General features: G+C 37.9%; 1 protein-coding gene across 6 annotated transcripts in view; it reads right to left on the bottom strand.

Moving 5' to 3' along the window:
* Window positions 1–15877, bottom strand: part of CDKAL1 (CDKAL1 threonylcarbamoyladenosine tRNA methylthiotransferase) — a 642750-nt gene that overhangs the window by 241616 nt on the left and 385257 nt on the right. For all 6 annotated transcript variants that reach the window (XR_004926977.2, XM_036123558.2, XM_036123557.2 and 3 more), the window contains one exon: window positions 3843–4009. Coding sequence is in view for 5 of the 6 variants with exons in the window: in XM_036123558.2 (XP_035979451.1) it covers window positions 3843–4009 (167 nt within the window). In the remaining variant the exon portion in view is untranslated. The remainder of the gene's footprint in view (window positions 1–3842; window positions 4010–15877) is intronic.

Below are 15877 nucleotides of genomic sequence, written 5' to 3'. Positions count from 1 at the left end.
TTTGTCAGCTATCTCATCACTTAAAATGAATCTCAAATTATTTTTTTAAGGCAGCAGTATGTTAAAATTAGGGTTTGTAGATGTTCCAAACAACACTTGACTTCTTGCCTGCCTGTTAAGGATTAAGAATTCTCCCTCCCTCCCTTTTATTCACTACACATTTATTCAACCTCTACTACATAAAGTGCCACACATAATGCTAGACTCTTTTTTTAAGTAGGCTCCATGCCCAATGTGGAGCTTGAACTCATGACCCTGAGATCAAGAGTGACATGCTCCACTGACTGAGCCAGCCAGGAGCCCCTAGACGCATGATAAAACCTTAAAAGTACATCCTATGTTAACTATAATATGCATCTTCTGTTCCTATAGAGATTTAATAAATAGTAGTATCAACAGATCTATTTTTCCACATTGTACTTTTAAATAATGACAGAAACTGGGCGCCTGGGTGGCTCAGTCGGTTAAGCGTCTGCCTTCGGCTCAGGTCATGATCCCAGAGTCCTGGGATCGAGTCCCACATCGGGCTCCCGGCTCAGCGGGAAGCCTGCTTCTCCCTCTGACCCTATCCCCTCTCATGCTGTTTCTCTCTCTCTCTCTCAAATAAATAAATAAATAAAATCTTTTAATAAATAAATAAATAAATAAATAATGACAGAAACTTTGATATTTTCCTTTAAACGATTTCCCCTTTGTGGGAAACCTGGGTGGCTCAATGGGTTAAGCATCTGACTCTTGACTCAGCTCAGGTCATGATCTCAGAGTTGTGAGATCGAGTCCCGTGTCGGGCTCCAGGCTGGGTGTGGAGCCTGCTTAAGATTCTCCCTCTCCCTCTGTGGCCCCCACCACTCTTTTACTCTCTCTCTCTCTCTCTCAAAAAAAAAAAAAAAAAAAAAATTCCCCTTTAAGCTGTTCAATTAAATACATACACACATACACAAGCAAGCAAGCTGGTAAAAGGGTTTTAAGAAAGACAGCAAGAGTCAGGTGAATGTGAAGTAAATAGAACAAGGAAAAGAAAGGGAAGGAAAAGAGCCCAGAGAAGTGCTCTCTAATTAAAGTCTGAAGCATGAAGCATCTTCCAGAAACCTAAGAAGGCACGGTCCTACCAATACAATTCTCAAGGAACCCTCACTGCGAGGGTATTAGAGCATCAAAGTAGTTATTGCAAGAGTGGGTTCCTTCTATCCCCACAGTTTAAAAGACATCACCACCTGTCATTCACCTGTGTTATTTTTGTTTTGTTTTGATTTTTTTCTCCTGTTTTCTTTTTTCTTCTTATTGGTGAACTCTCTCCAGCACTCTTTAGATAAGTCAGGTAATTTCAGTAGAGTGCCCTAGGCTTAGCGAGAGAAAAATGGGGAAGCACAATGCATTGGTGGGCACGGGCTGAGGCTCAACAGGGTTGGGCTCCCTTCTCTGATGTCCTGTTTCACATGGGGGAGCCGGGGAAGCCTCTGCAGCTCAGTTCCCTTTCCTGTTACACAATGAATAGTGTGTCTGGGGGACATGGCAAGCTCTGGGCTCTCCCACTCAGAGGAGAATGCGAAGAACCGCCGAGGCCAAGGTATGAAGGTCTTGTCCAAGCATCAAAGGAAGACTCTTCAAGCTCTTCCTTTCAGATGGCACGGGTCTTTTCCTCTTGCATACCTTGGCTTCTTTCTTTCATTTGCTCTGTTCTCCTTTGGATTGCTTTCTCCCTTGGTGTGGGTATGACAGGGCTGGATGATTCCCAGCTTCTCTACAGCAGAGAAGTGAGTGCCTTTCTTTGGGACAAACTCTCACCCTTGAAGTTCATTTAGTTTGTCATCTTCTATAGCCTCTCCTGACCAGAATGTTAAGACTTGGAAGGTCAAGGCTATAGAGTGGGCTCTATAATTTATTTTTCGAAGAAGGCCCTTCCTTTATCCATTCTTGATTCACTCATTTACTGAAATGTAATGAGTGAATGGGTAGGGTACATCCAAAGATGGAAATGACAAGGTCCTTGCCTTGTAAAGATGACAATGGAGGAGGGAAGGCCAACATTACAGATATCTGACAACGAGAGTTTTAAAAGGGTAACATCATGACAATCAGAACTTGTTATCACTCCAACCACAATCTATGAACTAAACAGCTGGTGTTTTTCCAGGTAAAGTGTAAAGTTATGTTTAGCAACTTCTGCTGATTTTCAGAAGCTCTCCTGGAGCATGCATTTGGAGGTCAACAACTCCCCCACTACTTTAGATACTGAGCAGAAGGATTTGCTATAAGTGCAGCATTCGCTTCTGTAACCTTGCAATTAACTGAAGTGCTGAATTTATTCCAAGAGGTACTTTATTCAGTCATCTCAGAGTCTATGCATGATCTTCCCCCTTATGTTTACTCCCTACCTGAACTTTGCTGATTCTAGTACTATGGTTCCCTTGGTCCTCAATGAGATTTTTTTCAAACCACACATCTAGCATATCGCCTGGTGGATGCCCACCTTTACTTCAAATGCAGCAGGACTTACCATATTTGATTTTTACAGAGAAGTCACTTGCTTTTTTCAAGTGTTGGGTCAAAGGGTTACGTATACATTGACATACGTGCAACTTATTTTTCAATAGCAAATCTTAACTGTCCCCACTGTCCAAAGTACTAAAGTTAACCTATTAATCATATACCTTTACTAAAAAGATCTGGCTAGGGAATATGTGAAAAACAAAACTGAAACTGCTGAATTTCTTCACTGTATATTTATAATTAACAATCAGACTGCTACCGAATCTGTTTTCAGAATTTCTAAAATACGCTGCTGATATGAGGGAGGCTTTTCAGCACAACTTCAACAAATACAGGCCTCAAATCAAATCAACAGAAACAATCTTTGCAATTGTTGATTTTTCGTTGGGATTTGTGCATTAAATTTTAGCAGCTATGCTTGCTTTTAGATTTGGGAATGTTTTTTTCCTGCACAAAGTAACTGTAAAGAACACAACTGATAATAATATAAGTGCCTCTTTCTATACTTTGTACATGATTTTCAAACAGCAGTTATTAGTTTTCTTATCCATAACTATGGGTCCAATGTAATTATTTTATTCCTCAAACAGCTGTCATGGATCCTGGCATGCACTTTTTCATTTAAATATCCCTATTTCTTGCTCATATTTACTGTGGCAATTGTCATCCAATGCCAGATACTTGTACACATGCCCATTTTTCTAGTTTCATGGTAAGCTCCTTGAGGGTAAGTACCTGACCCGGGGAAGGGATACAAATGAGACCAGGCATCTCCCATTGCCACAACCCCTTCGTGTTCACAGTGACCACAAGAGAATCAAGGAGAGGAATACCAAGCTCTGTCTCTCTAGGATTGCACTTCATCCCTAACTATCTCCAGACAAAGGGAGGAGATTTAAAATATCCTCAAACTTACAGCCCAGTATCCTTACCGATAGGGCTCACAGCAGTTCGGATAACGTGCTCACGACCGGTTGCAAAATTAATGCAATGTCTTAGCGTGCCTGAACTAGACTAGACCAGGTACTGAGTAAAGGAACTGAGGCAAATTTATGCAAAGGGAGTCTGAGGGGCTGCAAAGAAGAAACAAAGAACTGTGACGAGATGGCATGCGCTAGAAAATCCAAGCAACGTTAATTAATGGAGAGCAAGCAAAAACAAGATGTGCAGACTGACGAGAAGAGGGTTTGAAATTCTCCACTTATTCTTAGTAACGTGGGACCACAATAAATAAATAAATAAATAAAGTGCAAGAGGTTTTCAATGTAATCCGTGTGCTATGCTGAGGCTGCCACATTGTCTTGGACTGGTTCGTGTCTGTGTCAGCAGGGGAATGGGGTGCTTTTCCTTACCTCCAGATGCTCTAAAATATAGGGTGGATTTGTCATGCCAAGCCTCAGCATTGCTCCCTCAGGAATCACTTCAACCAGTTTCCACAGCAGTGCGGGGAGATTGGTGCCAATGTCCCTGCCGTAAGCCCCTGTGTCTTCACTGGTCAACCATATCTCACAAACACCCTCTGTGAATCAAAGGAGATAATTAACAAATCTGTTGCAGAGCTGTTTCCCTCATCATACAGCTGTTCACTCTTTTTAATGCAGTATTACTCAACACCATTATGCAGGCAGTCTGGGTATTCAATTGCAGAGAAAAAGCAGCTTATCCCATGGTGGCACTGGGTTATTAAGTTCATTTTATGAACACCAGAGAGTTACAACAATGCTGTAAATTATCGGTGAGTCCTACGGAGTGATTAACATTCACAGCCAATCAGTTCAACCGTGCTTCCTCCAAAGCACTTTGATCAGGACTAAAGCGACAATCCCATCACAATGAATACCTATTTTATTGAGCACCGTAAGCCTTGGAACTGAAACAGTCACTGAACAGAATAGGTACCATCAGGAGTTAACTCCCTAATCAGTCTGTCACCAACCCAAAGAAAAACGTCAAGTGTAGTTAAGGTTTAACTCACAAATTATTAATTATGAGGTACCCATTTCTCCTGCAGTAACTATTCTAATTTGTTTTCTTTATTCAATTAAGAGTAGAGTGCTCCGTATTGCTGCACTCAAGGAAGTTGGCTGCTGTATAAAATAAGTATTTGTGCCGAAGAACCTGTTTACTGACAGCTTGCATCCTATTTTCCATCAATCAGACTTTAGGAGAATGTCTGTATGTTTTGTTGTTATTGTTATTATAAAGAATCCTGACTTCAAATATTATGGCCTGCAATAACATCCTTCCAAAAATCAGAAAGAAACACGTCTGGATAACCTAGTATTATTTAAAATGAATAAAACAGAGTTAGCAAGAGCCACCCAGGTTTTCAGAACCTTTCTGAAAGCATATTCGATTAAAGGATTAGCCTGTTTTAAAAGGCCAAATGATTCACACAAAGCTAAGACCAACAATCAAACAGCCCCGTGAAATTTGTTCATGCTAAAGTGATTTGTTGCTTCGGAAGAACCTCAGCACACACACCAGGCCCACAAAGACGACAGCCTGACCCAAAAGTATACTTTTCTAGAAAGAGTCTTCAAATTATAATTTTAAATTGTCTTCAGTTGATGGAAGAGGAGAATTTTAAAAATACATTTAAAGAGTCTTAGCCAAGAGAGACAACAAATAAAACATGTGGCTTTTGGTGAATGTGAACTTAAAAACTTACAGAAAAGAGAAGCGAAAAGTAAAGGCCTTTACTCTCTTTAATGCCTTCCACAGAGGGGGAAAAACATACATGCAGCTGAGATCTCCAGTAACTATTCTTTCCTCTAGAATAAGAGATATATTTACTTTCCCAAAAACCAGCCAAACCACATAACAACATGTTTCACTCTTCCCTACGGGTCTATCTTTCTGAGACATGCACATCCTCACACACACCCATACAACACAGAAAATACAAGGATAGAAATAAAATGTTAGTCTCCTGAAATTAAAGAATCAATAACTTAGCATAGAGAACTGGAGGTGTCAAAACCAAAAACACCAGCCCTATCTAAAAAGTTGGAGATGTTTTCCGTAGCTGCAAATCAGCAGTGCTACGAATATACGGGTTTTCTTTATTTCAATTAAACACGTAGTTCCAGAAATCAATAAAAATTTGCTTAGTTTTAATCATCTAATAAAAAGTTTTCTCTTCAAAAGAAATAGTCTGCCATGTTCACAGGTTACCTTTGTAGTCTGACAGTTTTATAAATACTCTCCGTACATGCAGTAAATATTTTTCTATTTTAAAAAGAAGGGTTGCAATTAATGGTATCATCTTTATTTGAATATTACATATACCATCAGACAGTGGACTCTTACAACCTTTTTTTTGGGGGGGGGTGTTTTTAATCTTATCACAAAATCCACTCCAGGAAAAGAGACAGCTAAAGTAACAACATATATGGATTTTAAAACACTCTGAAAGAGGTTATAAAAACAGGACATTATCCATGATTTTCCAGTTACTGGCACTTGAGCAACACAATATGAATATTTTAAAATGAACAGAATAATTTTAATTTATAATTTTTCCATCCAAATGGTTCCATGTTACGCCTTATGTAGGGAGAGCGAGTTCCTGGAACAGTGCCTTGCTGTTGCTAGATGAATATAGAAGGGGGAAGATCACTATGAATAGGAATGGAGATAACATCCATGCAGAAAACCATGGATAGGTGGGGACCAATAGCCCCCTGGTGGGCTGAAACTTCAAATTAAATCACATGAAGAGGAAGCAGCTGTAACACTAAATCAGCAACAACAGGAATAATGGTCTTGATGTCTCCAAGATCAAGGCTGCTAAAATGCTCTATATAATAGCAACCTGGGTTAAAACACAATGAAATGAGAGCACATGTGCAAAATGTGAAATCCCAGGACTTTCGGAGAATTGGGCCTTGCCAATTCTATCCCCTAATTTGTCAGAGATGGTTTTGCTCTTAATCAACGGGAGAAAGTCAGATTTTGCAAGGTTCTATCTCAAGAATTCCAATGAGTTCTGATCCTTCAAGTCGTTAGGATATAGAAAGTCATTTCATACAAACGGTGAAGCTAAATGCAGAATCCCCATCCTGACATCCTTTTCTCTGGGAAGTCCTGTGATTACTCACTGTGCAAGCAGTTCCTGTCAGGTCAGCTTGCATATGAATTCACCAGGGAAAGTGAAGGCTGCAGTCTGTGATCACTAATGGAGACTGGGACACACGCATGCTTCTAGCTGCACACTTAATTGGCTATACTTATGGACAGAAGGGCTTGCCTAAACAGCTTCCCTCCTTAAGGACTTCAGTTATGAGCTATACTCCTTTGCACATTCATTTCTTTATTGGTCTATCAAACATTTATTAAGCCCTTACCTACTATGTGCCCTGCATCAATTCCAGCTCATGACAGATATGGATTCATCATTAAGCTTCTGTGAGCTAACACTGGCTATTATCCAGGAGCTGGCAACGGGACATTAACAGACACCCTGGGAACTTCACATACATCCCTATCAGTGGTGGTGGAGGCGGAGGGGGTGGGGACTGGAGAACACAGCCTCAGAAACCAGAATGAGAGGCGAGCTGGGCTGGCTCAGAGTGAGGATGATGTCAGCTACAATGAGATAGGCCCAGTCTGCACTCCAACGTGGACTTTGATGAACACGTGTCAGAAAAACAAACACACAAAAATAAAAAAGAGACGCAAGCAGGAAGAACTGAGATAAGAGTAGTGAATGCTCAGTAAAAACTCCCAGGCCTGTAAAAATAAATACGTGCAAAAAAAGAAAGTAGGAGGTGGAAAAGTGGGAGACAGAAATTAGCTTTTTATAAGCATCGGAGGAAAGATTTCACTTTTTCCATCTGATCCGATTTTTTTCATCCATCTGATTTTTGTTTGTTTTCCTGAAATTGTCCATTTTGCCTTTTCTAATGAACATAAGGTTCATCAAATCATCTACCTTCCTTTTGTTGTTGTTAATTCTGGTTAAAAGATGAGCAAATACTAGGAAGGAATGAAATGCATCTTACCAGGGAAAATCCTCTAAAAAGTTCAATTATTAGAATCCATTATCATTTTACCCAAGTAATTACAGATCAGCCTATAGTTGAAACACACGGTATTTTTTCCCCAAATGCAGAACAACCTCCACAGCTGGATTCTGATCTCTGCTCCACAGTAATTTGAGATGACAGAGGACAGAAAAAGGAGAAGACATAAAAGGTTCACAATAAAAGAAAGATAATATCCTCAAATAAAAGAGTCTCACAACAAAGAAAATCCTTTTTGAAAAATCAAACTTTGCCAAAACTCAATTTCAAAAGCTTAGGACCCACTGTAACTTGTCCTACGTAGGGGCTTCACTTTAACAGATGAAAATATGGGCAAAGACTGATTTCATCTCATCAAGAGAACTGACTTTTTCCTCCAGTGGCCCTTGCTTTATCGTTTGGAAAATTTCTACCATACTAAGGTGATTCATTTATTCCACTGGGAGTAGAGTCTCTAAAAGTAAGGATTACAAAAACAGGAAAACTGTAAACAGTGATTAATGGGATCGAAAGTTTAAGAGCACCAGATAGCCAGAAAATCTTTATCCATGACACAGAATAAAAAAGTCACCTCAAAATCTGCTAAGTCTTTCTTCCTCAGAACATGCTTGCTCTCCTCTTATCCTTCTCTCTTGCTCCCTTCATTCCTGCCCTTGCCCTCCCCTTCCTTCTCTTTCTCCACCATCCCATTCCAGCACTCAATCTCCATCTTCCTCAAAGGCCAATAAGGAATATGAATTAAACATACATTATGTTGTATTTATTTAATATGCATTCAGTTCTCTGCTCTTAATTCCTGATGGTCTCTTTTAAGGGTGACAAGGGCACATTAATTAGATTTTTATGGGTTTTTGTTTTTTCTTAAAAAGAACACTTAGAAAATTCACAAATAACTATGACTCTTATTACGCATTTGAAGGGTCATGAAAATTTCGTCAATGGTGATGCTTTTAAGTAATAATATATATAGACAGTCCTCCACCTAATTAATCTATTCACTTAATAGGGAATTAGACAATATATCTTCTTCAGTCCCTCCTAATCCTATTATTGGATGCTCAAGAGTTTTATAAAAAACTCTTTTCAATAAAAAAAAACAACCCTACAGTGACAATATTATTAAAGATAGCATCATAACAGGACCAACCATGGCTATCCTGGATAAAACAATGACATACCACCGATAAGGACAAGTATTAATTACCTAATTCTTCAACTATATCGTTTATACTATTTTTGCAAACTAACAAAAGTTACCAGAGGCATGAAGGTGTTTTTTTGCTAACTTTTTATTTTGAACAATGTTACATTTATAAAAAAATTTCAACAGTAGTACACCTAATACCCACATCTCCCTCACTCAGACTCCGGAACAACAGTTTGCCACATTTGTGAGTGCACTCACTCTCTCTCTCTCTCTCTCTCTCTCCATACGGATAAGCACACATGGTTGGTTTTTTTGTTTGTTTTATTCCGAGAATTGGTTGCAGACATTGTGACACTTTAAATCTAGATATGTCAGCACGTACCTTCCAAGACCAAGAACATTCTCTCTCATAACCACAATACAATCACTGCCCTTGGCAAACCTAACACTGGACATCACTCTCACTGCAGCCAAACTGAATTTCCTGCTGCAAGTCCTGCAGCTCAGGACTCTGTGTTTTAGCATATGCTCTTCCCTCTAAAATGTCTTCCACTCTTCTTTGCATCATGAATACAAATTAAGGGAAATTTTCTTGACCACCCAGACTAATTTAGATGCTCCTCTTCTGTGCTCCCAAGCATCTTGTGTAATATTTTGTATCACAATGCATTATAGTTAGTGGTTTGTTTCTTTCCCCTGATAGGATATAAGCATCCCCAGGCAGGTGCCAAAACCTTACTAATACATATATGCCTAAGAATTACTACACTGCATAACACACAGGAAGCACTCAATAAATTCTGGTTCCATATACATACGGATGTACATAGAGTGTGTGGACAGGAGTATACTAGGTTCTGTATTAGGCAGCAAGGAAATAACAAATTAAATTTTCTTTGGACAATATGGAAATGCAGCTTGAATGTGGCCAAGTGTGTTGCATGGGCTCTTAAATTCTCCGTAAGCTTAGCAGTCTTGCTTGAAGTTCCCTATTACCCGATAGTGATAGCTGGATAGCACAGCAAGGAAATACAAACTATTTTTTTTTTTTACTTAAAAGTAAGATTTTCCACTTATAGGTAAGTTCGGATAGATCAATTATCCACAAGACAATTAAACTTTAAAATTAGCATTTTTATTGCTTTAATATCAAGAGTTAGCAGAGTATTTGAGAGCATCCTGTCCTCTGTGATCACAGCACTACACGGAAAAGAAGCTGTTGACATAAATTGATCATGTTGTCGCTAAACAAAAGCAACCTGTTTAATTTATTTCTTTTGAAAGGTCATAATCAGAGAGAATACTGTTTATTTTCATACTTCTACAAGAATCTGGAAATAATGGAAAGCTAAAAACAAACTAAACACCACAAAAGGATGACATACTTTCTGAAAACAAGGCATCTGACTCCCCAGGCTCCAAAATCGGCAATAAGCCTCAATGAGGCAGACTGAGTTCATCCTCTTAATCCCACAGTGTGTTTTATGCCATATATGGTCTTTTCTAATACCCCTAGAGAGGATACAGACAGCAGTGTCTATGAATGGGCCCTCTGGTATTTTAACAGGATATGTGGAAAGATGTTATATTGTCTTTAAAAAAATCACAACAGCCTCAACTTCCAGAAGTCCAAATATTACAGATACAAAAGGAAGTCGGAAGAGGGAAAGAAGAAAGGAACAAGATGCCTACAACACAGTACCTTGTGTTCAGAAAAAGATCAGGTGATCATGGGGATGGATAAAAATTGCTCTGGATTCCAAGACTAAGTTAAAGAGTTACAGAATAGTTTAGAGCATAAAGGAAACTAAAGAAGCAAAGCATTTTGAATTACTTGGGCCAATGAACCCAATTACAGAATGAAGGACAAATGGAACTTAAATTTTAAAAGGACAGAATATCTTTAGGACTGATGTTTTATGGTCCTAAAGGTCTTTCTCAAAAGTGAACTCCACCAAATCTATAGTCAAACAGGACCAGAAATTCTGTAGTTACCATTAGGGAAATTCGACTTTGAATATAAAACTTATAAATTAATAATTTCAAATGCTTAAACAGCAGGTACAGGTTTCCACTTTCTATCACATTCCTATATTCAGTTTGAAGGTGCAGCAGGTGGGCACCTCAGGTGTCCTAACACAAATAAAGCAACATCCTCCATCCATTCATCGCTCATTCTTCATCTAGCAAGTATCTGTTGAGCATTATAATGTGCCGGACACTGTGCTAGATCTTAAATGAAATTTATTCATGTGAGGTATACAATAAACTAAAAGATGACTAATATACTGTCAAGTATAAGTAAGTGCTATAAAATGTTTAAAAGAAGGATAAAGAATGAGTGATAAAGTGGTTGGGTCAGGACGTTGTTCTTTTTGACGAGGAGTAGCTGAGGAAGACTCAGGATGACACGAGCCCTGAACGAACCAAGGCGTTAAGTGCACCATGTGCATTTAGCTGCGGGCAGGGCACTTGCAGCAGAGGAAATTAAGATCCAGCATCAGCATGTTTATCGTTCCCAATCAACCACAACGAGGTCAGTGTGGTTGGCGTGAAGTGGTGGAAGAGAGGAATTTGTGGTGAAAAAGAATTATAAGATGGGAGCCAGTGGGGGCATAAGTGGTTGCAAGAGGTTCAAGCTCACCAAGCAGAGCTAAGGGAACAAAAATTACATGCTGATAACCTATTCACTGTCATAGGCAATGAATATGCAACATGTATATTATACTTGCTAGTGAAAGCTCTCAATAACTCTGTGCTTTAAGATATTTTCGTGTTTAAGCTCATGAATATTCGGTGCCATTTCAGAATTCTCAAATCACTATATTTGGTATATAAGTAGAAACAGGAAAAGGAGTAACAGATAATGTCAATGTCCAGTCTGTCTAAAAAAATTACTTTCTTTTGCTCTTTTTTTAGAAGGACTATTATAATTGACCAAAATGCCTGAAATCAGACTCACAAAATTAAATAGAAACAAGTAAAAGAACCTGAGACCAGTAACACATTTATGCCATCTAGTTGGTAGCACCTAGAGGGAAAGGAGGGAAAGGAGGTGGTGGTGATCTTTTATCTATTCTGTTTCTTCTCCCTTCAACAGAGCCTAAGGATTACTAATGAGACCCCAGCTTCTCACTTCACATCATTTAAGTTGACATCCAACAAACCAACATTTGCCACAAACTCAGACAATCTTCAGAGTTTGAACCACTGCTACAATTTCAGAAGGAAGGACAAATAAGAACAAGTATAAAAAATCCCTTCTTATGAGGCAGGAAAAGGAAAGGAAAAATTCATTTTTCCTTCATTAAAGAAAAAAGGCTCACCCTCAAGAACTTACTACCCGCACACCAAGTAACTATAGTGATAAATAGCATAATTCAGGTCAGATTGGCTCTTTTTAGCTACCATACTTTGGCAACTGACCAAAAAGTGGGTTAAAATATTCCTGTAAATGTTTAAGTGTGCCCTTTCCAGGTCTGATGTTATGGAAATCTGAAGATGTTTTTTTTTCTGGTGAATAAAAAGTAAAAAAAAAAGGGGGGTCGGGTGGTGAGCACTGTCCCTACATAATGAAAGAGTAAGGTGCAACTCTAAGACAAAAAAATATTTAAAAGTTTGGAAGTTCTATGGAGAAGCAGGTAGTTGTGCCCTAAGGAAAAAAGAATAATCAGATAGGAAGGTCTGATACATACCCCACATATCAAAGATTTAATGATCAGCTATCTTTTCAATTTAAAATTTCTAAAAAGAAAGCACTATAAACACTTGCAGGTGGTATTAATGAAAGATGATTTTACCATCCATTATAGTAAAATAACATATATACCAATAACCAACTCTATAACTTGACCAAGCTATGCTAATCAAAATTATATCTACCAGGTGCCTGGGTGGCTCAGTCGTTAAGCATCTGCCTTCAGCTCAGGTCATGATCCCAGGGTCCTGGGATTGAGTCCCACATCGGGCTCTCTGCTCGGCAGGAAGCCTGCTTCTCCCTCTCACACTCCCCCTGCTTGTGTTCCCTCTCTCGCTATCTCTCTCTCTGTCAAATAAATAAATAAAATCTTAAAAAAAAAATTATTATCTACTGATGGTGTTTCAGTGGAGGAATGTATAATATCCAGGATAAATTGTGGACTCTGGTCATACTGATGACAACACAAAATTTTAATTAAAAGGAAACACAGTGAGGACTTCCATTTCTACACACGAAGGATTAACTGTTACAGGAATTGCCTCAATGCTATAAACAACTAGAAAATTTGACAACGTGTATGAATAACAATCATCAGACAAGTAATAACAGGTAGTGCAGGCCTGTGATTTTTGAAAGAAGCAGACAAGGTTAGTCCTATGATTACCCATCTTACTTCCTAAAGGCATTTTCTAAGCCACAGTGCGGAAAAGGGGAAAGCAAACAGAGCCCAATGATCTTGCTGAGTTGAGAAGAAAGAGACTGAAACTCAGAAAGCTGCAGTACACTGGGTTAAATATTATAGAAGAAAGAGTTGCACAGAGATGGAGCTCCAAAAATCAGCTGAGGGCTCCCCTCAAGTTTTTGGCTGAATACTATCTGGACATGCATGAGAAGAAACTAAATCCCAAGGCTGGTTTGAAAGCATCACAGCAAAGCAGTGGGCCACACAAGTCTTAGAAGTCACGGAGGACCAAGAATGATTTGTGTTCCTAGAAGCCAACAGAAAGATCTTAGAATACATGACTGACCAGATAGAGTCCTTAGAAGGCTATTTTGCCTTAATAGTTGAGAAAAATTTGTGTTAAACTAGAACCTGCTCTGGACTTATACTAACAAACCTTAAAAGAAAGCCTCAAAAGACCAAAGTAATTTTAAATAACTTAACTCTGTGAAAGAACAAAGTCCAAAACTTTTTAAAGGAAAACAACAAAATCCAATGTTCAACAACATGAAATTTAAAATGCCTAGCATCCAAACAAAAATTATCAGGCATGCAGACAGGAAAGAAAACACTATGTTTAAAATCAGGAAAAGCATCAATCAATAGGAACAGAGTCATAAATTACAGAGATGATGAGATTAGCAGACAAGGACACTAAAACAGCTATTGTAAATGTGGTCCATATGCTTGGAAAATGTTAACATTATGAGAAAAGAAATAGATGATATGAGAAAAAGACCCTATTGAAATTTCTAGAGATAAAGTTGAAGACCTAGTGACATAAACTATCCAAAATGAAGCACAGAGAGAAAGAACGGAGAGTAAGAATGAACAGAGCAGAATCACACCAAACCAAATCACACAACACACATAATTAGATTCCCTGAAATAATGGCTGAATTATTTCCAAATTTGGTGAAATGTATAAGCCACAAATTCAAGAAACTCAATCAATCGCAGTAAAATAAACATAAAGAGAAGCACACCAAAGTTCATTATAAACAAATTGCTTAAAAAAAAAAAAAAAAAAAAGAGCAACATAAAGAAAATTTAAAAGCTGTTGGGGAGGAGGGGGTGAGGAAGGCACTGCACAGAGGCACAAACACAGGAGAGAAAACTTCTTGTCAGCCAATGTGCAAACCAGAATGCAATGGAGAGACATCCTCAAAACTCTGGAAAACTACTATTCGATGAAAATACAACAAAAAAAATAGCTATTAATATGAGGGCAAAATAAAGACTGCAGACAAAGCTGAGGGAATTCATTACCAGCAGACCACTAGTCTAAAGAGTAAGAAAAAAAGATCTTTAAACAGAAAAGAAATGATTCCAGATGGAAAGAAAAGCACCAGAAAATACACAAAGGGAAGAACAGTACCAGAAATTGGGAAATTTGTGGGTACACAGAAAAGCTATTTTTCTCACTTTTTATCAGTTCAAAATACAATTGACTGTTTAAAGCAAAAATAACACCAATATATTGTGGGGTCTATAAGCAAAAAAAAAAAAAAGACAATAATACAAAAAGGAGAAGGAAGGAGAAAATGGAAGTGTACAGTAATAAGGTTCTTATGCTATAGTGAAAGAGTGACATATTGTTTAAAGGTTGACTGGGATAAGTTAAATGTGTATATCTGAACCCTTGAGCAACCCACGATCAATCAATCAATCAGTCAAATAGAGGTATAGCTTACAAGGCATTAGTGGAGATAAAATGGAATCATAATACGCAATCCAGAAGAAGACAGGAAAAATAGAAAGAAGAAATGATGGGAATTATAATGAACTATTGATGGAATCGTGGTAAGATACACACAGCAGGCTTCAATATTATCTTTATTTTTTTTAAAGTCTGAATTGAATATGATAAAATGTTAAAAATAATTTTTTAAACTGAGTTAGCTTCTAATTAATTGTGTTAGTTTTATATATTTTAGAAATGTTTTATAATTTAAAATGTGAACGAGTATTAGTTCCTGTGATTAAATAAATATTACTAAAGTCCATCTTTTTTTTCTGTTTCATAAAACACTTGAAAGAAGATAAATCAACCAACGAAGTCAGTGTGTTTTAATTTAAGTGGTTATATAAGCATAATTAAGTGCAATGACCTTTATTAAATTCTACTATGTGAGGCTAATTTAGATAGCTAATATTCAGTATTTAAAAATAGAATGTTAACTCTCCTCTGGCCTAAGGGGAAAATGTGAATCCCATTTAAAGATAACTACCTCACAGGGGTAAAAATGGTAATTTCTTACTTCTCCACTTTTCAAAGAAAGATAAAATACAGTTGTTTGGTGACACGGAGGAGAACAACAAACCAATACTCCAATGACCTCATCTTTTTCCTTGCCCCAATTATTCCAATTCAGGGCCCTCCAGTTCGTATCCAGATATGATGTAAGACTTTAGTAATTCTATACTTCAGAGTGAATTAAGGTTACTTCTCTCTCTTCATGATCCATCAACTGGCCACTCACTGAAGACAGATTCCATTAGATCTTTCTGTTTCGGGTAGCATGCCTCACACCGCGCGTACCAGGGTAACTGATCAATGTATTTGAGTAAAAAACACAAAAATGATTGTAAAAATCACAATTGTCTAGTTAGAAAATGCAAGACTTTATCCACTTTATTTTATAAACAAAGACTCTGAAGATCAGAAAGATTAAGTGGACTTACCGAAAGTTATACAATAACCAGCAGCAGGGCAGGAATAAGAATTAATCTCTTAACTTCCAAGGAAGGAACTCGAACATAATACTTTTTATGCCAATTCAGTGACTCAA

Source organism: Halichoerus grypus, chromosome 9 (genome assembly GCF_964656455.1).
Source record: "Halichoerus grypus chromosome 9, mHalGry1.hap1.1, whole genome shotgun sequence".
Lineage (NCBI taxonomy): Eukaryota > Metazoa > Chordata > Mammalia > Carnivora > Phocidae > Halichoerus > Halichoerus grypus.
Note: the sequence above shows the minus strand (reverse complement) of the source record. Positions and strands in the feature narration are given on the sequence as shown.